The 24345-nt window shown below is 29.6% G+C and overlaps 1 protein-coding gene across 3 annotated transcripts in view; it reads left to right on the forward strand.

Annotated features, from left to right (window-relative positions):
- Positions 1-207: 207 nt before the first annotated feature.
- The window catches only part of LOC106683506 (mediator of RNA polymerase II transcription subunit 15), a 70300-nt gene continuing 46162 nt past the window's right edge, over positions 208-24345 (forward strand). Inside the window, exon 1 of one of the 3 annotated variants that reach the window (XM_067045100.1) lies at positions 208-365. In XM_067045100.1, coding sequence (XP_066901201.1) covers positions 264-365 — 102 coding nt within the window. In that variant the 5' untranslated portion in view covers positions 208-263. Of the gene's footprint in view, positions 372-24345 lie in introns of all 3 variants that reach the window. The other 2 variants (XM_067045099.1, XM_014425009.3) reach the window with 2 other exon arrangements.

The following is a 24345-nucleotide window of genomic DNA, read 5'->3' on the forward strand; positions in this document are numbered from 1 at the left end:
ATAGAAATATGAACATACAAAATCTATTTCGGCCATTTTCTGACATACTTTTTTCACCCTCCCTGGAATTATATCATATTAAACAAAATTATACAGTTGGGATAGAAACAGGCTGTTTTGGAACTGACCTACCCTAAAGTAGCGAGGCAACCCCCAAAGAGGAATCGAAAGTTGGTTGGTACGTGGAGGGGGACCCCCCACCCTAAGGGGACCTAGTCCTAGGGCCGCCTGGTCCGGGCCCCAGCTCAGAACGTGGCTCGGTCATGGAGAAGCAACAAGAAGCTGCAGCAGACTCAATCTCCTCTGTCGGCGTACAGATGAAGGAGTACCCCCCTTCAGAAGTGTACTCCACAGAGCCACCTCCGGTAAGTGTTAGTATCTAAGCTTCCAACCTGGGTTACAGATATGAGTAATAAAATAATGTATACATGAGCAGTCCTTGTGCAAAACTAGTATTATTATTTTTTTTTAACTGTAATTATAAATGCACATTTATCTTTGGTTTGAAGATAACTAGCAAATGCGAAATATTACAAAATTATAACAATGCAATGAGTGTCATTATAAAGACCGGTAACCAAAAGTACCATTTAGTTAGCTAAGGAGATCCCTCGTCCAGCTACTTTTTAGTTTTCGGTACGTCTTGTCGGGAATGTCCATCGTAGCCATTCTTGCGTTAGGCTATTGGGGTGGCGATGGTGGATATGAAATGTCTTCTACTGGTCTTAGACACTAGGTATGCGTAAATCTGCGTGCAGTGTTCTGTTACTGACGTATCATGAGGATAGTGTAATATGTGTGTTTGATTGAAATGTTTGTGGCTTGTTTATGTGAGTTCTTTTTCCAGTCCCCCAGATTCGCAAAGCACATCCAAACTAGTTAAATCTAAATAATAACTATTGCTATTTTAGCGCCATTTTTACCTGTTTACATGTTGCGCCCCGTAGATATAATAATTGCTAAAACTTTGAAGTAAATCTTTGAAAATTCTATTATGCTACAAAACTCTTTGAATTCATCTTTTAGTATAGTTGAACATCATTTGATGATTTGACCTGCTTCAAAACATCATCAGCATTGATAAATATCAGAGGTATTCACGATATAGTTCTAGGATAGCTTCGGAAATCACGTGATGAATTGATGAAGTGTGAAGAAGTGGATTTAAAATAAAATTTTGATGAACAACAAAATGTTGAAAAAATGAGGATAAAATTTAAAACAAAAAACGATTTTTTTCTGCATTAGGATGGCTTCTATGTCTAGTTCAAGGAAGTATGTGATCTAGACTGTAAGTTTATTAATAAAATATAATAATAATAAATAAATAAAATACCAAAGAATTATTTCATATTATTAAAAATTGTTCGACTAACTCATATTTAGTCGATGATCGAATGGTTATATTTAATAATAATCAACTTAAATATATATATATTTAGACACAAACAGTTCTCTTTCCTGTCCGTTCGTCAGTTATTATCATGTTTCGTCTATGGCCAAAACTTATTCCAAGGAGATCACGATTTTAGTACCACTTTTTCCGTTTGCAATTTTTACAATTAAGTTTCCAAAATATTACTATGCTGCGAAGCACTGTAAATGTATGTTGCTAGCAGCCGTATGGCTGATTATATCCATTTGATTCCACCTCCATCAAAACTCATACGACTCGTCGTACACTCAGTTGTTGGGATTCGGTGAGTACTTCACCTGCAGAACTCGATGAAATTCACAATCTTTCACCACAGTTTCTTTTCCATATTTATCAAATATTTTGTGCTTTTCATTTAATTTGGTAAACCTTCTACGTCCAAAATGAAAAGTGTTAAATCAGGTAAAAACTACTCCAAATTTAGGAAAATGACGGATAAAATTGGATTCATATTAGTATGAAAAATTTTAAGCAATTAGGTCGACAAATAAATTCATTAAAACTTATTCACTAATTAATGATTGAACGTTTATTTAATAGCAACTTAAAGAGAAAGTACTGCTTGAACTGAGAAACTAAGCCCGTTACTTGTGCTTCTTATCGACCAAGTCCCACTAAACATCTCGACAAATATTCCATATCAAAACCACATTAATTGCTAATTTCGAAATATTAATAAATTAAAAGCACATATTCAAACGTTTATTAGTAAATGTAAGAATGTAGCCATTTATATTTAATTAAAGTTAAATAATTTTATATTGAATATTTTTTTTTTAATTTTTAATTTGTAACAAATCATTGATGCAAAATAATTTGAAAGTCATTAAAAAAAACAAAAAAAACATTGATATTATAGATTATAGTCGGAGAATAAACTTAAATTGTATTAAACTAAATTACGTTAAATAATTTATTATTCATTTTTTTTTTATTTCGTTACTTTTTTAAATCTAACCTTTAAAATTTCTGAGAACATTGTGTATGGATTGTAGATGCAGATTTAATGCAACACCTATTTTCTAATTTCAGGTATTTTTAAAGGTAATTATCCTTCTAAAATTTGGAATAATTTAGTAAATAAATATAAAAGAGCAAAAAGACATGAAATAATTGTTAACTAACAATTGGACGATTCTAAACAAATACAATAAGGCGTTGCGGTTGGAATCTTTCATTATATTACTATATAATTTTTTTTTTTTTTAAATACTTTTTTATTTATTGATAGATATTACGATCTGCCACACAGTTGTGGGCGATAGGTAATAGTGATGAACGATCTCATACATACTAAAATAAAATAAAATAAATAAAAAAAAAAAAAAAATCTCTTAAAATATATACAAACAGAAGAATAAACAAAATGAACATAATCAAATTATCTGTATGAAAAATAAATAAATAAAATAACATAATAATAAAATAATATAGTATATAAAAGTTAAATAATTTTTTTAACTAACCACAATTATGAAAAGATTTAGCTATAAATTAAATCTCTTTTTTAGTAAACGTTTTCTAAAGCTGTTAAGTTAAGCTGATAAGGCGTAGTGAACCAGCTTCCACGGGTATGAAGTAGTCATTACTACAATTACAGATTACTACTAACGCAGAAAAGCTTTTTATGACTAAATCAGTTACTTAGATCACAGCTAAAATAATATTAAGTTTTCCGAACATAAAATTGTTTTGAATCTAAGAAGGTTATTCAAATTATGGGAAATGAATCTTTTAAATAGCTTTTTTTATCCACAATTGGACATTAACAATTTTAATCGCTTCGAAAACAATGAAAAAGTCAATAAAAGTTTAAATTGATTGCTTTTTCCTTTGTTCTAAAGGTTGCATATTCCAAAAAAATAGAAGAAGAAAATGTATTACTTAACGCTTGGGTAATTTAAATTTTGTCATCATGAATAAATCAGGTGTCTTTATTTAAAGTGAGGATACATTAAATCACAACCATCAATTATTACTAATTGTCCATTAGAAATAATAAAATCATATACAATTCCATTTAATTTGAATGACGTAGATATCTTTTATTTTTAATTAAAGATAATATTGTTTTTCTTCAATTATAAGTCACACAAAACGGTGGTTTAAAAAAACAAAAAAAAAACTCTAAAAAGGAAATTCGACTCTTTTCGTTACTACTAATAATTTATAATTTGAATTATTCCAATTGTGTAATTTGACAGGAATATGAGAAAAAATATATTAATACATAGACGTCTAAAAAATATTCAACACTTTCTTTTGCCATGAGTAAAATTTTGTTAAACTAATGTGTTTGAAATTGTTCGAAAAAAATCCAATGCACATCTAGTTTTACTACAATTATAAAATACATGTTGATGGTTTAAAACCCTTTTGCCTGTTTTATTTATTTTTTTTTTTTATGGTCGAAAATAAAGTAAAACTCAGTTTCGAGTATAACCTAAATATTGAAAATTATATTTTGGTCATGCATTCTCTATATTCGGCTTCAGCAAGCCGACACACACATCTTGATTAACGGCAAATCTGACGAAAAAAAATTTGTTTTTATTTGGAAGTGGACGTGATCCAAAGACCGTAAGAAGAAGTTTTATTTCTTAACTGAAGCTCATCCATCGACTAACCAAATTGGGTTGTCAGAAAACACCCACATTCTAACATAGAATCTATATTAGGGGTATTCATGATCTTTAGTTTAACATGTTAAAGCGTGTTAAATGGAAACACTTATGTTAAATGGAAAAATATTTCCTTCTTCTACCATGTTAAAACGATATAACATGGTTGAGAGTCTGTTACTAGGTTTGTTAAATGGAGAATGTCGTCACGAAACAGACCAGCTGAGCTTATCATCGTTTTATTTGTTGACGTTGTTAGGTTACTTACTCGTAGTTTTTCTTTTGTCTTGTGTTTTGGACTTTTTAAAAAATATAATCAGTAGTCTAACTTTTACACTTCTACTTTTCACTTATTTTAGGCAAGTTGTAATACATTACTGTAATCAAAACTAAGAAGTAAACAATAACAAGAAGTTTTGGAAGGAAAGGTTACTAAACAAGTTGCTCAGAAAATTCGCTAGATCTTATGCATTTACCATTTAACATGACTTTAAATAGGGCTGCTCACAATCCTATACTTATAACATTTAACATGGTAAAATATTTTACATTTAACACAATACCATGAATACCCCTATTATAAGTCAAATACGAAAGGAAGGAATGTTTTTCAAGTAATACATGTATTCAAGCAATGCAGCGAAGTATATTTATATACAGGAGAATAGGTAGTCCTGTGGTAAGGAACTGTTCTACTAACTCCAAGAATCCGGGTTCGAATCCAGCTCTGGCTGATAATTATCTGTTTCACTGTTGCTTATAGAGTCTATATATATCGTTGCAAAAACAGTTGAATAAAGATTAGTTAAAAAATGGACATAGTATCCTTTACCTCCTGATCACAAATATGTTCCAAGATTTTAAGAATAAAACTGAGCTGTAGGATAACTGCTATGGGAAGTTCTTCGGCTTTAATAATATGACTATATGCAAAAATAATTGACTTTCTAGATAGCGATCCACCCTTGACCACGGAATACCTTAGAAGATTTCTCCGTTGATCGCAGCAATTGCCGGAGCACGGCATGCAGAAAGCTGTGTATGGAAATGCAAGAGCTCTCAGACAAAACAAGGCCAAGGAAGTATTGAATCGAGCCTCGCTCACGACTTCACCTTTCTCTTCACGTTAGCTCTGACCGCTGGGTGATAGCCTGTTCAATGGCGTTTATGTCTGCTATGGCCACGCGATGGGAAATATAATGCTACCCTAAAATAGGACGAGCCTTTTATGCCTTGCCTTTCTGGTTGGCCACAGAGGGATATCAGTTATCTATTCTCATGTAAATCAGCCGTATAATAGTAAGGGTCAGCCCATATTGACTCTATTATTTCCGTGAGCTACTAACCTGTATGGAACAGTAATAATGTATTGGTTTGTTCCTCGAGTTCCTATTGCTGGTCTGAAGTTCATGTGTGTCCACTGCAAGCCTGCCGGTGGCTTGTGACCATACCACTCGGTATGGTACCTATGTAAATCATTGAAGGTAGAATTTAATTTTCGTTGATTTGTTGCGTTATAACTTTTGTTATTCATTGCTTTATAAAACTAATTAACTATTAGTAATAATTTTATGACAGCTAGAAATGCGCTTTCGTGCTAATGTTAGACTCATAATTAAATAAATAAACAAATATATATATATATATTTGTTAATAGAAATATTTTAACATATAATTAAAAGGCTAAAACAAGAAAACATACGTAATTCTTCATTTATATAAATTAATAAGCTTATTGGTAACAAGGATAAATAAGTAATATAAATTAACAAGGACCACAAAAAATACGCCTCCGTGTTAAGTGTAATTCAAACTTATCCTTAAAATTATTTTTAGATGAAAGTTTTATGGGTTGAGTTCCGTGGATATGGCTCCTGTACTGTAACATAACCGAGTCATTTATTGATGAATAATTTGTCATTAATTCACCAATAATTAGTGAAAAGCTATCTGAAAGATCATCATTCTAGTGACCCCACTTCCACGTTTTTAAAGCTGTATAAAGTATAATTTTTCAGTTTGGTTAGTGTTTAACCATGAAGATCCTTTATCAAGAGGTTAGCATACTTTACTCTCCTTTAAAGCGAAAATAAAGCCAAAAAGTGAGCAGTTAACCACAACCTCGGAACTCAAGTTAAAAAAAAAAAAAGGAAAGGCATTTCCAGAAATTAACGCGATCAAAAAGCAATATATTTTTATGATTGAAATTCTGTTTTATTTTAATTGTAACGTAACCTATTTATTAGAGCACCTACTCAGTTATTTTAAAGAGTCTAAATCTATGATTTTTCTCCTTGATGTAATTCAAAAGGTGTATATAGTCAGCTGTAAATCTAAACTATTACATTACCTAAACTATTAAAAAAAAATGAGTAAGACAATTTTTAAGGATTACTTGAACAAAAAAAAAACAGTAATATAAAAATGGGAACGGGTTTCATGATAAAGAAAACTAAAGAAAAAAGACGGTAAATCTCCGACAAAGCGGTATGAAATATCAGATGTCATTCCCGTTTCGCCTCGCTCGGCTTCTGTCTTAATTTTTACGGTATTTTTTTTTCCCTGTTAAAACAAACATTTCCACATCAGGTCTTCATTACTGAATTTTTTGAAACTACAATTACTGAAGTCTATTCCATGTTACTGTTTTTGATCATCAGACTGACTATAGTTTTATTGTAGTAGTTACAATATAGAACTAATTTCATAATGAATTTTTTGCAGTTTTTTAACTGGAGGTGTATATAATTATCTCCAAGAGCTATTCTGTGAATCCGCAATAGCCATACAATTTTGCTCTACTCCCTTTTACTAAATGTTTTATGGATAAGTATTTCATAAACACTGGAAAGAGTGCAAGAAGAATGAAAATATTTTTTTCTGTACAATATACACAAAATATCCAAATCTTGGAGAGTACTTAAGAAACTTAACGTAACACCGAGATTCATAATTACGAGACAGCTCTACAAAGAAAGATATGACAACGATAATAACAGTACAGTTCTGGAGCAGTGAGATCTCTAAGCTGGTACGTGCCAGTACCGAAGCACCGTTATGTTGTGTCAGCCTCTCGAGTCGCGTCTCACCAACAGCGGTTCTCGAAGTAATCATTGTTCTGGGAGATTGTGTGCGTTGGTACCTAAGTGGTTCCATATTAATTTTACGATATTTCCTAGTCTAAGCAGGTCCTAAGAATCGCAGTGGATGCATCTTGGTTTACGAGAAATAGCCAATTGCATCCAGTAGTGCAAATTGAATCAATAGATGACTTAGATGATTTAAAAACGGTTTATAAAATCACACTCCCAGCTAACAACTAATAAAGATGCAGTGGCTTACAACAGTGGGGACAATTTCAGAAATCCAACTTAATTTTGAAGACTGAAGCCCACGCTGCTTCAAGACAATTTTTTAAATTGTTTTATCATTTAAAATGATTTAATAATCATAACAATGTAACTAGTTTGGGGTGTCTTTTGGACGAGACAAAACTCCCCCCCATATTATTATTTATTAAAATAAAATCTTTGTAATAAAAACTATGGAAGGTTGATCAGGCTGATCTGAAAAAAAAAGAAATATATATAAACAAACCTTATTTCAAAATTATTTTTTATCCTCGAAATAGAAAAATAATTATTAATTATAAATCTCTGAAATATAGATAATTATTTCGCCAATAAAGATAATGAGGAAGCAAAAGTGATCTGTTTATTTTGTGGGAAGAATTTTTTTTGTAATGGATAATAAAAGCACCGTGAATAAGAAAATGGTGATTCAAGTGTCTCTTTTGCACTTCTATAAAAAGGTTTACCTTCGCGGGCCCAGGAGCTGCTTCAAGTGTTTGGCCTTCGCAATGACTCAGCTAGGTGCCATTCTCGCGGAAGGAATGGACCAATATTTATTTTGGCAAGAAATGGCCGCTGCTAGGTCAGAGTCCTTGGAAGAAAGAAATCTCAAAAAGAAAAACATATATTTTGTACCTCTGTTCCCCCTTCCATTAATGCTTAAATGATGGCAAAGAGGTTTTATTTTAATGTGACCTTTAAAAAAAAGTTCAAATTACTAAATTTATTAAATATCCACTTCGAAAGAAAGAAATCATGCGTCAGGTGAGGACGGAATACCAGCAACGAAAATATTAAAAACAAGAATAACTGAGATGTTTTAAAGTTAAATAATAAAATAAATTCTGCTAAAAGGGATTAATTCCACGTATATTTATAAATATTGAACATTATTTTAGCTGCAAATATAAGTATTTCAATAAAAGAAAGATGGTCCGGGTGCAGTCAAAGAAAAACTCAAATTGTGATAAACTAGTTATATTGAGCCAACGTTTCGCCCCACGTTGTAGGGCTTTATCAGGGATTGGAAAAAGGGGGATAAGAATAAAAGAAGATAATGAACAAGACAGAAAACGCACCTTTCAGACTAGAAGTCAGAGCGAAAGTGAACAGGAGGTTATAGAGAAGTAGTGGGGATTGACAGTTAAAAAACGTTACGTTTGAAAATAATTTTAAAGTAAACAGTATTAGAAAATTAAGGAAAATATTAAAAATAGGCAAATATTAAATATAATAATACTCATAATAGAGGAGAAGAAATTAAAATATACATATACACGGATAGAAAACAAAAAAGAAATATAGGTAAGAAATGGATACAATAGATATAATATGATGAAGAAAGGGGTGGTTAGAATAAATAGGGGTGCAGGTGTGTAAATTATATAATAGAAACATAAATAAAAAAGTAAATAATTTAAGTAAACTTAAGTTAGAAGTAACATATAAAAATAAAGTAAAAATAAGATATATAATTATAAAAAAAGGAGAAGAATGGATAGTAAATAGAAAATAAAATTAAGTATGGGCATGAGTATTTAAAAAATACCAGATAAAACACATGACTTTAGTTATTTCGATGTAGAAATACAAATCTCAAAAAAACATACAATGATTTCAATTTTTCTTCCATGTTTAACCAAGTGCGTATATTTTAGTACTCTTGGAAAGACGGATTTTCTCTATTTTGATGATAACAATAAAATATACATTTGCTTCACTTGAAGACAACAAAAAGTCACGCGAAATAAACTTAAAAAATTATTAACACATTGTCTCGTATCTGAAATTTAAATTGACTTAGTTGAGTCCAATTTATGCCATTTGGTGTATTTTAAAATCCTTTTGATACGCTTGAAATTTATCAAAGAAGTAATTTGAGTACCTTTGGTGCTGTAAACGACTTTCTTGATTTTCACACTACAAAATTGCTATTATTTATCATGTTATTTTGATAAAAAATCAGTACGGAGTAGAATAAAAAACAAAAAAAAAAAACAGCCAAAATTATTAAATACAATTTAAAAAAGATAGTTTTCAGAGTCTTGTATGAATACTGTTTTTTCGAAATTAAAGCATACGAAAAGTGCATTAAGGTACAATATATTGTCTAGGTAACCTTATATCAAATATGAAAAACTGGTTTGTTTAGTGTTATCTCTGTACTAGCACAGATGAAACCTAGAAAGTTTCTGAAAGTTGTGTTCAGTTTTTATAACGTACAAAATCAAGACTACGGCTGTCATTTTCTATTATAATCATGACAGATAGTTGACCGTGGATGACTTATACGAGGGGAAGATGGTTGGGGGTGCGGTCAAAATAAAACATATATAAGTGGAGTAACTTATTAAACATTTTCTATTATATTAAGCAGTCCAATTAATTTTATTATTGTATTAAATATACCAGTCGCGTGTGACTCCTTGTTATTATATAACTTGTCCATCATAAGTTCTTATTAATGGATTTGTTCAAAAGGATAAGTAGGACATTTACAACGAAAAGTAAAGGTTATTTGATGGGATTTTCTTTTATTTTTATATTCCAGTTTTCACTCAATTTTTCTAACTTAACGGATTTTTTTATTGACAATGTCAAGCTAAATTACGTTGTAAAACGCAAAGAGTTTTCACAAGATTTTCTGCAGGCGTAAGAACACGCTCAGACTAAAACGAAAGCTTTATCTCGCTTCACAACAAAGAACAACAATAAGTCTCCTTATCGCAAACAGCATTGCGTTGTTCCTTTTCAAGCGTTAGTACTTTTTTTGTCCGTCTATTGCAAGTCGCTAACGAGGAATGTTTGGGCTTCTACGGGCGTAAGCGAATGATAAAACACACGTTCCGCGAATTACTCCGTAAGTGATTTCTTCTTGGAGCTTGTCGGGGGACAATGAATAGTTATCAAGTATAAGCAAGTAGTAGGTAACAACTGTGTAATATAAACAGAAAAAAAAAATCAAGATAAAAAACGAAAAAAGAAGTTTGTTTAACTGTTTGCACTAATTAGGAGAGCGTGGGTGGATTTTCAAGGTCACTAAGAATGTAAATTAAAAAAATCTATAGATATACATCACACTGATAGTTTTTAAACATATCGAAGTAGTAGTTTGGTGTATTTACTAAAAATATTGGTACTTCGATACATCTGACACCGAAATAGTAATACATTACTAAATATCTGCAATAATATATATATTTAATAAAAACCTCTATTAAAAAAATATATAATAAGTAAATTGTGTGTTAATTATACAATAGTATGATACATATATATGGAGGATCTATCAATTGATAGAACTCCAATAACATTTCTGAAGTACAAAGATCTTATTTTCAGACTCCCAGGGGGATTATCAGGTTGTGTAGGAGAAACAAGTGGGTTTGGGTGGTTTGGAAGTTAATCATGGAAGGATTGGTATATGGTTCTGGCCAAATCGGCAAAATATGCAACGTTTATGTCCTAAATGATACATATATGGTATCTAATGCTTGTATTTTTGAAAACATTCAAAATCAATTATTAACGTATCTGTGTCATGATAATTTCTAATTGAATATTAAAATTAAAATCTGTACTACAACCCATAAACTGTATCTTGAACAAGGCTTGTGAAGGGAAGTGATGTGCTCAAGATCACGCTGAACCGTTTGAGATTTTTCTCAAATTAAGGGTATTCGCTATATATTAAATTACACAAAATATTACCTTATTTCTTAAGGTAAAAATATCAAGTAGATATATTGTTATTAGATTAGAGGTTGTTTAATGGATACAGCAGTTATAGATCGCAAAACGAATACACCATTCCTCTTTCTTAATATCGACATTTCAATATAATATCGGATAAATATACCAATACTCTTTTTTAAATATAAATATTTTTCTTACTTCCCAAAAGGTGACCTACCTAGTCTACTTTTCAGAGTGGGAATGCGTTCTAGGTGAATGAATTCTAGGTTTATGTAGTTTCGCTAAAAAAATAATAAACAAGAATTATATATAACTAACCATTATATATTCAAAATTAAATTTTATATTTATTTCAAAAAGTTTCCTAAAAATTAAAATTTGGTTTTTATAATACAATTGTAACATTTATAATCGATGATGTGAGTAGTGAAACAATGGGACACAATTTTTTACAAATAGAGATTTAAATGTCAAAGGAAAATACTATATTATAATTCAGTTTAATTAGCTATAAAATATTTAATCATGTTTATACATACATCTAATTAAGTTTTCACTTAATATTTCGAAATAGAAACCTTGAGGGAATCCTATATAGAGATGCAGATGTAACTCTCTCTCGGACCGAGAGATTTCTCACCCGTTTAGTTTATCTTTAGCTCCAATCTTCTTACTTTCAATTCTCTTGAATAGGGAACATCGTTAAAACGACACAAATAGAATTGACTTGATGATTGTGGAATAAATTTTAAATCATTCAATAGACAAATGTTAATTAAGTAAACATTTTAAACTGAACAACGAAATGAGATGTTGAAGTTGATGTTACTGTAGATGATGACCTTGACGTTGATAGTTCTTCAAATATCTAGTCTCCAGACTATTCTTCTCAGACTTCAAACTATCCAAAAATAGTTATCTAGTAAGCAATGCTAGGAAACCATTAATGACTTCTCAAATTATAATTTATGGTCGAACAATCCTGTAAAGAGTTTCGTGTCTCAGGGATTATAAAGACTAAAATAGATATTTTTCTTACCATAAAAAAAAATCCTTCTCTTCCATTCCAGTCGAACCATTTACTGCCAAAGGTGGTTTGAGAGCAACATGGAACTTTTAATGCAATTGGAACAAAAGTCCCTACTAAAGAATGCCCGAAATCATGGCCGAAACGTAATAAAATAAAATATATAATCCTTATTGGTGTTCAATCCTGACTACATCCTCCACCGAGTATACATTCTCCTCAAAACACATAAAATCTATTATGACTTTGTGACCATCGATATCTCGAAACGACACAGGTTCGATTCCGGTTTCAATACGCTTTTATTTCATGGTAGCCCAGCATAGTGAAAACTCGACCCTCTACCTCTGGCTATAATAGGTTCGTTATCTAAAGAGTTATGCCGGTAAATAAAACTTGTTTCGGAATCATTATATAAATAATAATAATTAAAAAAAATGAAGATTGCCGGACGGTTTGTTGAATTTCTCATAATTTTGGGAGTCAAGCTCTGGAATCGTGAGTATGTACATTTGTTATCGAGAGTTAAAAGAGCTGATAATTTATAAAATGTCCGCGTCCGGAGTGGAGAGGATTCGTAATAGAGGGTTTCAAATGTATTAAATATGTTTCTTAATTAGGGATTTTAATAAAATTTTATATTGGGAGAAATATTCTTTATATCGAGGTGTCCATTGTTATTCAAGGTATAAATTGATATTCAAATCCTCATTATATTATTGTTCATCAACTCAGCCTGACTCTTTGTGAATGTACCGTTAGTAGACGATGATCCGTGACCCGCGACTTGGATGTCGTGAGTCGAGTCATGCTACGCGACGACCCAAACTCCGGCTTCCGTTAGTCGTGCCGTCGCGGGTCAAAGCATCGGCGAACCCGTAATGTCTTCAGAAGAAGAGGGTCTGTGCAAGAAGATGGAAGGAACGGGTTACTTCATGGCCAGGTTATACAATAACATCACGTCTTAATCAGAAAAACTTGTATTAGGATAACGACTAAGAAATATAATGACAAAACATAGATTTTCAAATCTGGGAAAAGTACAACCCCATTAATTACTTATTAATATTTTAATTATTGTTTATTGAGACCTGTCTCTCATTTCGCGACAGTAATTGGTCTTGAATATAATATAAGTGACGTGATAGTAATGTAAATGTCGATTTGTTGGTTCCAGGGTGGATTTTATTTAGTCCTCACATTGATTAAATAATTGTCCATTTTTTCTTTTCTAAAAAAACTAAACATTCGGACATAATGAACAAAGTTATATAAATAAATTCCTATATTTATTTTTGGTTGTATTTAAGTATACAATATGTGAGATAAGGCCAAAATTTGGAGCATTTTTTTTTCTGTATCAGGAATTTATTCGAAAAATAAATATGTTTACAACTATTACAACTTGATACCACCTATAAGAGTCGTTACAAATAGTGATAAAACGTAACCGATACTTGTGTCTATGTTACTGTTAGATGTACTTGCGATAACGAACTAATAAGATGTCTAATTAACAGAACACCTACTGCAGAGAAACCTTTCGACCACTAACCACAACCTTGAGTCCTATCTCTGACTGAGTAAATAGAACTAAAGGATATGATGATTGGATGCTTTGAATAGAGAATTGCTCTGGCATTGAAGAACTTATCTCGTGATCTGTTGGCTTTGGTTTGTTCTTATTGTTGAATTAGCATCCGCCTATTTATTCTCTTTTTCTATTAGACAGCTCACGAAAAAAACAAAACAAAGAAGTGCATATCCGGCTAAAGAGGACTGTATGGAAATTTCTTACATAAAATAAACAAACTGGTTTATATCTTTACCTATATCTCCGTTTGATATTTACCAAAACGATTTGAAATAGCAACTTTGAAAATATAATTTATTAATCGATTTTCTTTTTCGAAGGTACTTTATTAATGAAATTATCTGATTTTTTCCCTCTGGAACAGCTGGCTACCTTAATGCTTCAAAATTTTTTTTAACAATGTCATGTTAATTATACATTCTTCTTTTCAACATTTCCGTCCATCTGCATTTTCTCTTTTACTACTAGAACCGACTCGTAATCGTACGTGGTTATAACTTCTCCTTTTTACTCGTATTATTATTATTTTCCCCCTTTTTTTTTCTTTCAATAATTTTCATAACATCTATGTCTTAATTGCTTCTTATATTGTACATCTGAACATCACAGCAGTAAATTTCTATTTTAAGAAGAAAATCATACATAAAGACTTTAATGTTCCATATGTAACCGATCTAGCACGAACCAGATATCATTCATTCCATTATAAACTCCTTAACAACCCAAACCCACTAGTTTCTAGCCTTGCTTCCTCTTCCATTCCTGACAATCCTCCGAGGCGCCTGAAAAGAAGATGGCGAAGAGACCTGTTAATGTAAAAACGTCATTAGAGTGCTACCAATGGGTATTGCTGTATCACCCCACTATAAACTAAAATCAAATTTACTGGATGTATGTATGTAAATGTACAGTTGTAAATAGCAATAAATAATTTTTTAAAAATAGAAGTTTACAAGATTTCGAACAGAAATTGTATAATTTAAAAAAATTGTCACTAAACAAATAATTTAAAGACATCTTGGAAACATATTAGGAAAGAAAAAATAAACAAAGCAATAACAGTAAAAGATAAAATATTTCAAGATTGTAAACATTGTCAAGAAGAACCTACAATAATGCGAAATTATTAAAAGTGTTCAAAAAATCTATTTTAAAAAAATCCAAACGTCTGCAGTTTGGGCTTTTCTGCGAAATTACATTTCTTAGTTGTACAGTTGATTTTTTCACGAGGTCACCCCGTGATGATCTACGAAGTTCATCCTCATCTGTCCATTTTCCATTTTATAAAATATCTTAATGAAAAATGTTCCGAGTTTATTTTGTTTAATTTTGAAATTATAAACAATTATATTGTTTACAAAGTTCAGCTTCTATTACATTTCCTGTTAAAAAATACTTTAATAACCATAATAAGATCCATGAAAAAATGCTTAAGTGATATAAAAAGTAAATTAAATATTAAATAATAAAATAAACTCGATTTCAATTACATTATAAACTTATGTTTTAGACTTAAAACGATTTAAAATTAAGATATCGGATATTTTTATTCCTTGTTATTTACTGTTTTAATAAATAATAAAACTTTTTATAATAATTTAGGACGGTATTATTTTTAACTAAAAATATAAGAAAATTTACATGTACATCTTAAAGTATTCCACCTTTATACAAATATATTATGTATCGGGGCAAATTTGATGGGATTGATAAATTTAAGTTTTATTGGTATTCTACAATTTCTTATTTATAGACTCTCTTTCGTTTTTTCTTGTTTCTTTTTAGTAAGATCACTAATATTTTATTTAACTTTTTAGCATCAATTTTAACAAAACAATTTTTTTAGACTTAGATTCAATATTTTATTTATTATTTTTATATAATAAAAATTGTCAGTTAAAAAATGAAATTGACCATCGAACTTACAATGCCATCGAAACTCCTACTACGAACCATACGTTTAATTTTGTTCGTTATTATTCTGTTACCTGATAATTTAACAGTGGTAAGCAGCATTGCAGTATCTAATTGCATAGTTCTCCACATCAACAATAGTAAATCGTCGAAATAGGTGAGTACGGCTATCAACCAGGATAATTGTCCGAGGAATAAATTACTTTGGCATTGAATGAAATCGTAATTATTCACGACTCGTCTAATCTCATTGTTAAATTAACCATATAGTTTTGCGCAGCGTGTATCATATATGTGTGGTTTAGAACACTCGGCTATCGTGAGGTTGTTGCTTAGGGTCCAGCGGAACGGTCCCTTCACATTCCATTAATTCCATGGATGGCTATAGCTAAACTATAACACCTTAGCAGACTGATATTAACACCTTATAATGCAGCAAGGCAATCAAAGGGGAAGACTTAGTAAAAGAATACTTAATACATTTCATATATTATATATGTATGATGTACTAATTTATTTTATTGAAGGGTACGAAAACAAAATCATATGTGTGTATATGAATAGAACATGTGTACGTATATATAATATATATATATATACTGTGAAATCTCTCATAACGGACAACCTTGAGTCCGATGGATGTCAGTTGCCAAAGGAAGCTTGCTATGATATAATTACTTAATAAAAAATTAATACTTAAATTCATGTATCAAAAGAAGTTTACTATTTGTATTAAAAAAAAAAATACAATTTTGTATTCTATTTGGACACACAATATTTTTAAAATTAAATGCTAGGTCGGGCTCTGAAGCAGTCAAACCACCTGGGCCCTGTTTCATAATGAAAGCTAATAGTATTAGTTGATAGTACAAGTGTAGAAACTGGTGAGGTAATAGTACGAATACTTATTTTTTTCATGATAGGGATGACTATTACTGATATTACAGGAATCAAAAAATATTAAAGTAAAAGTTACAATTGTACAAGTCTGTGTAATTGAATTCAAGATAAATCTACAAGACTAATAGTATTAGTTTGTACTTTATTATGAAACAGGGCCCAGTTAGACACTTTTAATTCCGTGTCTCATAGGTCCTGGACAATTTCAAAAGCTTAACTTAAACGATCGGTCTAGAAATGTTTTTCTTTTCTTTTTTTGTTTTAATAATTTTCGATTCCTGATAAACATAGTTTCTGACTCAATTAATTTTAGAGATTAGTTTCAAAAGATTTTTGAATATTTACAGAATCAAATCACGAATAACTTCTGTCATTGAAAACACGTTTTACTAATTTAAAAAAATTCAGGACTGTCCTCTTTAATTGTCCAAATGATAATGAAAATGGTGCGAAATATATAACTTTTATTTATTATATAATGATATTCATTATTATTTATAACAAGAAATATTATTAAACAAAATAATCACAAGCTGGCTGAAAAAGGATACAGAACTTATCTTCAAACACAGTAGATTTTTTTATCGAACAATTTGTTCGAAATAAGGTTATCGACTCCGGACTATATCGCAAATTTCGGTATTTAGTTCATCCCGATAATTTTTTTTTCTTTTAAATCAGCTAAATACTGATTTAAATATTAATATTCAGATTTTTAATTAGAAAAAAAAATTGTTGTGACACAATGTGGCTTATTATTTGAATTTCTTGTTTTATTACATGAGTAAATAACAAATGATAAGTATGGTGAGTTCTAGGATTTTAAGCTGAAACGTAAAACTTATATTAAATATAATATGATGAATCATTAATTTTTTTTCTTGGTAGAAATCTAAAATATTAATAAACCAAAAAGTTTAATATTATCCTTATATTAAATCCATTGTATATTTGCTTTTTTTTTGTTAAATTTTATTTATTTATTTTTTCAATATTTTGAGGAAGTGATCCCTAAACACTCAGATCCTTCATTTTAACATTATAATGTATAATCTAATCGGCTGGCATTTAAAGTGAAAAGTTGGAAGGATCGCCGTCCAGTGACCAGTAACTTTGGTGCCTAAGATCATAAAATTCGGGAGATAAAAGATTTTTTATTCTATTTTATTAGATTGAATTTTTTTTATATAGATATTTTTATTTTATTATTCCTATGTTTGTAATCTGTGTTTACTGTAACGTAAATCCCCATCGTTTCGAAATGTTTTTCTTTTATCGATAACAAAGGTTTATTATTGAATTCAATACATCAAGTTTAGAAGTTGCTTAATATTGTAATCATTTAATTAAATATTATTCATCTTAAATACTTCCTGAAATTGACTTATATACACTAACAGTGCGATATTCACTATTTTTTTTTATCTTTTTTATTTACAAAAGCTAGCCATCTCTTCAATAAACTTAAATATTGTCAGAAAAATCAGAAGTTTGTAAAATTACCCATATGTTTCGAATATATTTTTTGTGACTTAAAAAGAGACTTTCCCGGTTGTAATAAAGAACAATAGTTAAAAAATTGTTTAATTATATTATTTCAATTTCTTGAGACAGGTAATTATTTATTAAATAAATAAAAAATTCGTATCCATTTTTGTCTCAACACTTTATTTAATAAAAAAAAAATTTTTAAAATAGGATTTTAACTTATAATAAAGAAAATGACCTGGGCAGAATAGCCTGCAAAAGAAACTTTAAATTAATGTGAGGAAGAAATTATATTGAAGATTTCCTTGGGGATGGCTAGAATGGCCGAAACGTTGGACTGGTGAAAAATAAAGTGTTGAGACAAAAATGGATACGACTTTTTGATTTATTAAAAAAAAAAATTGTTGATATAATCTATTAGCAAACGTTCTGATCCACATTACAGGTCTACTTCGTATATGAAGGTTAAAATGAAGAGCGTAAAAGTGATATGTAAATGAAACAGATATAAAGTTGGATGCATTAAAGGACATAGTCGGATACAATTTTGATTTATATTTTGTGTTAGTTTGTTTATATGGATATCTTTATATTCCTTCACTTTTATAACTGTACATTTACACGTCACTTTTATGCGCATTCATTAATTAGCTTTACCTATTTTGAATCTTTTTACAAGAGCCCTGACGTAATCCTGCAATGTGAGTCCAAACAATATTTAATAATTAATAGTTAATGGTTATTGGTTGGCCATCAATAAATAGTTGAAATTATTTCTCAATTGTTTATCTTGACCACAATTTACATACTTATTTACGTACTGTCAATCATCTATATAAATTTTATAATATTTCGTTAAATTAAAATCGTAGTTATTTATATACACACACATACACATATATGTGTGTATATATATATATATATATATATATATATATACATGTATATAATTCAGCAATAATTATTAGTGAAATACAAATTTAAAATGGCTACATTAGCCTCAAATAAGAGAATCACGACTTGCCACAAGGACACCGTGTTCTAACCTCCCACCTTCCTTTTCTCAAAACAAATCATAAATTTTGCAATGTTTTCTTTCAGGACAAAATTTGGAAACACGAGTTACAAACAACAAAATGTCAAGGATTTTCGACATTTACTAATTATAATATACTATACATAAATATTTAATATTATAATATACATATTATGTTAGCACTTAATGAGTATTAAGAAATATTAAGGAATAATCACTTAAACTATTAGTAATAAAATATTTTATAAATGGGACAGATCCCTTAAAATGAGGGGGTATAAGATGTCTAATACTGGATCATGGACAGTTCTCGTGAAACCTCGTCTAACGTATAGGAATAAAAAGAAGAGAGAATTAAGTTTTTTCCTGAAAAATAAATATTAATAAATATAGATTTTATAATGAAATTTATTGCTTAAGGAAGAACGAGAATTTCGTTAATGATGGATGGTCAGGTAGGCAAGAGATGAGAGTAATGAATTGTTTTATTAGATTCATCATCCCAAGACACTCTCATATCTCTTGGTGTTACGCCTAATTGGCTTCACCCTCTTTTCGGTCAGAAATACTTCCTTTGTATCTCTTTAAAACATTAGATCTAAAAAGCCTCCTATATCCTCCATTTGTTTACCCCGTGTTCCTATGTTCACTCTTTAAATACAAGTTGCCATCCACAAACTTGCTTCCGCTACCTCGTTCTGAAATTCTCTACACACAAACCCGTTCATTAACCACACTTAAACATAAATTATTTCTCATTTTATTTAACTATCGATCTTCCTCAAATCTGTAACAATAAAACAGGAGGTATGTATGATATATTTATTTATTAATTTATTTCAACATCGAGTTTTCGACTATTTCATTGTTTACTTTATGTTTTGAGTAATTATAAATATCAAGCCTCAAGTCAGATCATTTATTTCTATTTTAAATTTTTTTTTTATTTTTAAATTTTATTTATTTTTTTACATTATTATTTCACCCATTTTACTTCAATATCTATTTCTTATAGAGAAATCTTATATTTGCAATTTTATTCTTAATTATTATTTTTTTCTCAATTATTATATTTTAAATTTCAGCATTTCAGATAAATGTTCTTGAAAATATAGATTAGTTATAACTTACAAAAAAAATTATGTAACTGTCAAAATATTTAAAAATTGTTTGAGGATATTTGCTAATACTGATTCATACTATCTTTAATCGTCCGTGTCTTTATACTTTCACATAATTAATTTACATATATATGTATAAATATCTTGTTGCCACAGAATATGAATTTCAAGATTATTTTCCCGCACTCAACTTGAAATAAATATTGATTAATTCAGGCGAGAATCGCTACTAGAACATCACCCTCACCCTAACGCGCTTGGCTATCACGTATTCAATAGAATTTCATTGTTGTTAATGTTATTCCTCTCTTGTTGCTTCCTTGCACACTGACATTTGCTACGTGACGCAACTAGCTTCGCTAATGGTAAGGAGGAATCAACAAACCGAGGTAAGCAACCAGTAGTCGTGCGCATCCTGGAGCCCCGATCGGCGATAAAGAGCCGCACTTTCACCCCCGACCAATACAAAGAAAGCCAAGCAGTCACGACAGTGCAAGCTTCAAGGATTTCTTGCACTTAAATAATGTCGTAATATTCCTTAAACGTTTTTGCAATTACCTTCTCGTCCTCGGATAGATAGAGGTGCTATAAACCAAAAGTGTTTATGGTAAAATGAGCCGAACAACAACGATTAGAACAAAAATAAAAATTTAGAAGTAGCTCTATTCTCCTCTTTCTTATAAACTGCTGGAGACAGACATTTTTTGGTTGATAGCCTTCGATTTTCCGCTAGTGACGGAGAACAATGGCATTGGTTGCGGAAAATGACAGGAAATGTTTCTTCTTTATTTTAAAAGGTGGCAAGAAGTAACGCAATGAGAAGCCATTTCTAGGGGTTAGCAACAGTTTTCTTCTAGGCACTAGATATTTCCAATCAATACAAACAAATGCCATACTATTTACGAAGCTCCGACCACATAAAAATAATGACATTTACACAAACTAAAATGGCTATGTAAAAATCCTTATAATACATTGGCTTAACTCTTTCAGATTAACTCATATTCCTCAAATATACCAATGGGCAGAGAATGGGGGAAAACATTTTAATGCTACCATATTTTAATAAAAAAAAAAATTAATTACGTATAAATCAGTATATCGATAAATATCAGTATCAACATGTTTAACTAATTAAAAATGGAAAAAAATAAAAATATTTACCTATCAACAATTACCCAAACTACACAAAAACAACCATGCAGCTACCCTCAATAAAACTTTTGTTAACAAAAACTACTAAATATTTCAGTAAAGTAGTATGCTACAAAAATCAATTAATAAAATAAATGGTTAATTAAAACAAACCCTCCCTTAAACTCTACGTTCTAAAATGAATAAAACAAATTTTGCTAAGCTAATATTGTTTATAAATTTATTTCATATTTGTCTTTCTTTTTATTTATTTATTTTTGTGAAGGATTTTGTTTTAATTTTTTCTTAATGTTTTGCATTATTCATAAATTAAATACAATTTTATTCATATGCAACCCAATACTGTTTGATCGTAGGAATGGACATCCGTAATCATGTAAAATAATAGTTTCGTTACTCTAAATTTTTAATAAAGCTTTTTTATTATTGCTATTTAAAATAAAATATAATTTGTAAATCCTAAATAACTTTGTAAATTGACTTAAATTGTATTTCAAATTTGATTTTTTTTTTTATTAATGTATTATTAATTTCCAATTTCAGGCCCTTTTTTTAATATTGATTGATTAAACTATCATAGGACCGTCGCTCTCGGGGGGTTTTAGTGGGGGGGGGGGGGTTCCGGCTGGAAAGGATTAAGAAAAAAAAAACAACCTACTAGTAATTAGAAATAATAACTTATGGTGTCGAAATGTGTAGTTTCATTATAAGACTTTTGAAACATATTTTTATAACATATATAACATTTTTAACCTAAATTTTCATCGTTTTAAAATCAAATAAATAAATTGAACAATAAAATTATAATTAAAATAAAAGTGTAAAACTCCAAGACATTCTATTTTCCCAAGGATATTTCCTTGGCACGTTTATCAAATGATGGGAAAGGTAATTAAATACAATGAATGGCATTTTTAAATGAAGAGTTCAAAAGTAAGACATGTATGTGACCTGTTCTAAAGTTTCACTTTTTACCTTTTTAAAGTATTATTATATGTTTGTAAACATTTTTATATAATTATCTTCTATCGAAAGGATCTATGATTTTGATTTCATACGAACTAGAAACTTCGAATACAGGAAGTTAAAAAAATATTATTTTAATTAATAATAATATTAATTATGTTACAAATAATTCGTTTTTCTCCACTTATAAGTGAGATTTTTATCAGTGTGCAATATTTTAAGGAAACTAAAAGTCTATAAGTACATATAAAGTTTGAATAAATTAAACTAATTCTAACATAATAATTTGTAGATGGATTGGATAATGGATAGTTCCACCAAAATATAGAAATATATTAAATAAAAAGCATAAAGTTTTTTCCCTTGAAAATAAATAAATAAAAAAAATTATATAAACTTAGCTAAAGGTTAAATAATAAAGCATTTATATTTTTTTCTTAACAAACCCTCATTTTACAAATTATATGACTGTTCATTTAATTGTATTACTCATTACTCAAATTGTACAACTGTAATTCACATGTATTCTGTAGTTCAGATTGTATTGTTTTTTTCAATATAGTGTGAAAAAGAAAGACAACAATTTCAAGTCATTATACTATCATTTTAATTTGTACTTCAATTTAGCGCCTTCTCAAAAACAATGTTCGTAATCTTTTTTTCCTTTATATTACGCTGAATTTTTGTTCCTTCTTCAATTCTTCACCTTTACAGAGTAAATATTGTTCGAAATTACTCATAAACTGACTTTATCTAAACTCTGCCTTTGTGAATTATTTATAGTCAAAGCAAATGCCAGTTTTAAAGGGAATTTCATATGTTTTTTACAACCATTTTTATCTTTCCACCTTATATATAAAATAAAATATTACACGGTGGTCACTAAAAACTTTTTTATATAATACAAATTTTATTAAATGATTTAAATTTTCATTTACTAATTCGTTATGCTGAGTTGGGAGGAATCCACGGATTGTCTGGTCAGTGACTTTCAGGAAAAGTTAAGCAGCTTCCAAAGGAAAAGGGTCAGGTGTTAGGTTTAAAGCCAAGCTCTGTCCTAATCGGACAATGAACCGAACCTAAGTCAGCCCAAGACCTGAGGGTAACCTCAAAGGTCCTCGTTATGCCACTAACTTTCTAAATAGGATTATCAGTATTATTAAAAACAAATTTGTTAAAAATATAAAAATAATCTTAAAATTAATATAGCTCTAAGCATATATTTTTATTCTCTTGTAAGAGGTTGGCAGTTTTATTAGTAATTACAAAAAATATCCAAATTTGTTTTTAAAATTATTATTAAAAACAAATTTGTTAATAATATAAAAATAATCTTAAAATTAATAAAGCTGTAAGTATATATTTTTATTATCTTGTTAGAGACTGGAAATGTTACAACGTTGGGTACGTAATTAATAACTTAAACAACATTATGCAGAGGTATTATGTAAAACTATTATACATAAATTGTTCTATGATGAATATAGTTGAATTTTAATTAACTGTAATTAAATTTTAAAGGATTTTGAATAACATAATAGACAAAAATATTATACCAATGATCAATTAATATTAAACCAAATGATTATAAACCCAACCTGCTCGTTGAGGTAGCTTACGTAATAGATTTTTGACTTGTAAATGATATGGAAACAAAAACTTTTTTTTTTTGGACTTTTTTTGTACTTATGGTGAAGTAATCATTTTTCAGATATGAGGTAATCATGCATAACTATGGACAACGGGTGGAGAAAATAAAAGTAACATTATGAAAGTTATAGAATCAAGTAACAATTGTTTGTGATTTGAAGTTGCTTCCTCAATCATATTTTAACACCAATCGTCATTATTGTTATTCTCTCTCTCTCTCTCTCTCTCTCTCTCTCTCTCTCTCTCTCTCTCTCTCTCTCTCTCTCTCTCTCTCTCTCTCTCTCTCTCTCTCTATATAAAAGCCCCAGTCACATGAAGTATATACTATACTCACAAGACCAATGTGTGTTGCAAGATGGTATCCTTATTAACTTGTATTTTCTAACTGTATT

The sequence above is a fragment of the Halyomorpha halys genome, unplaced genomic scaffold (genome assembly GCF_000696795.3).
Source record: "Halyomorpha halys isolate HHAL.00 unplaced genomic scaffold, Hhal_1.1 Scaffold490.1, whole genome shotgun sequence".
Taxonomy (NCBI): Eukaryota; Metazoa; Arthropoda; class Insecta; order Hemiptera; family Pentatomidae; genus Halyomorpha; species Halyomorpha halys.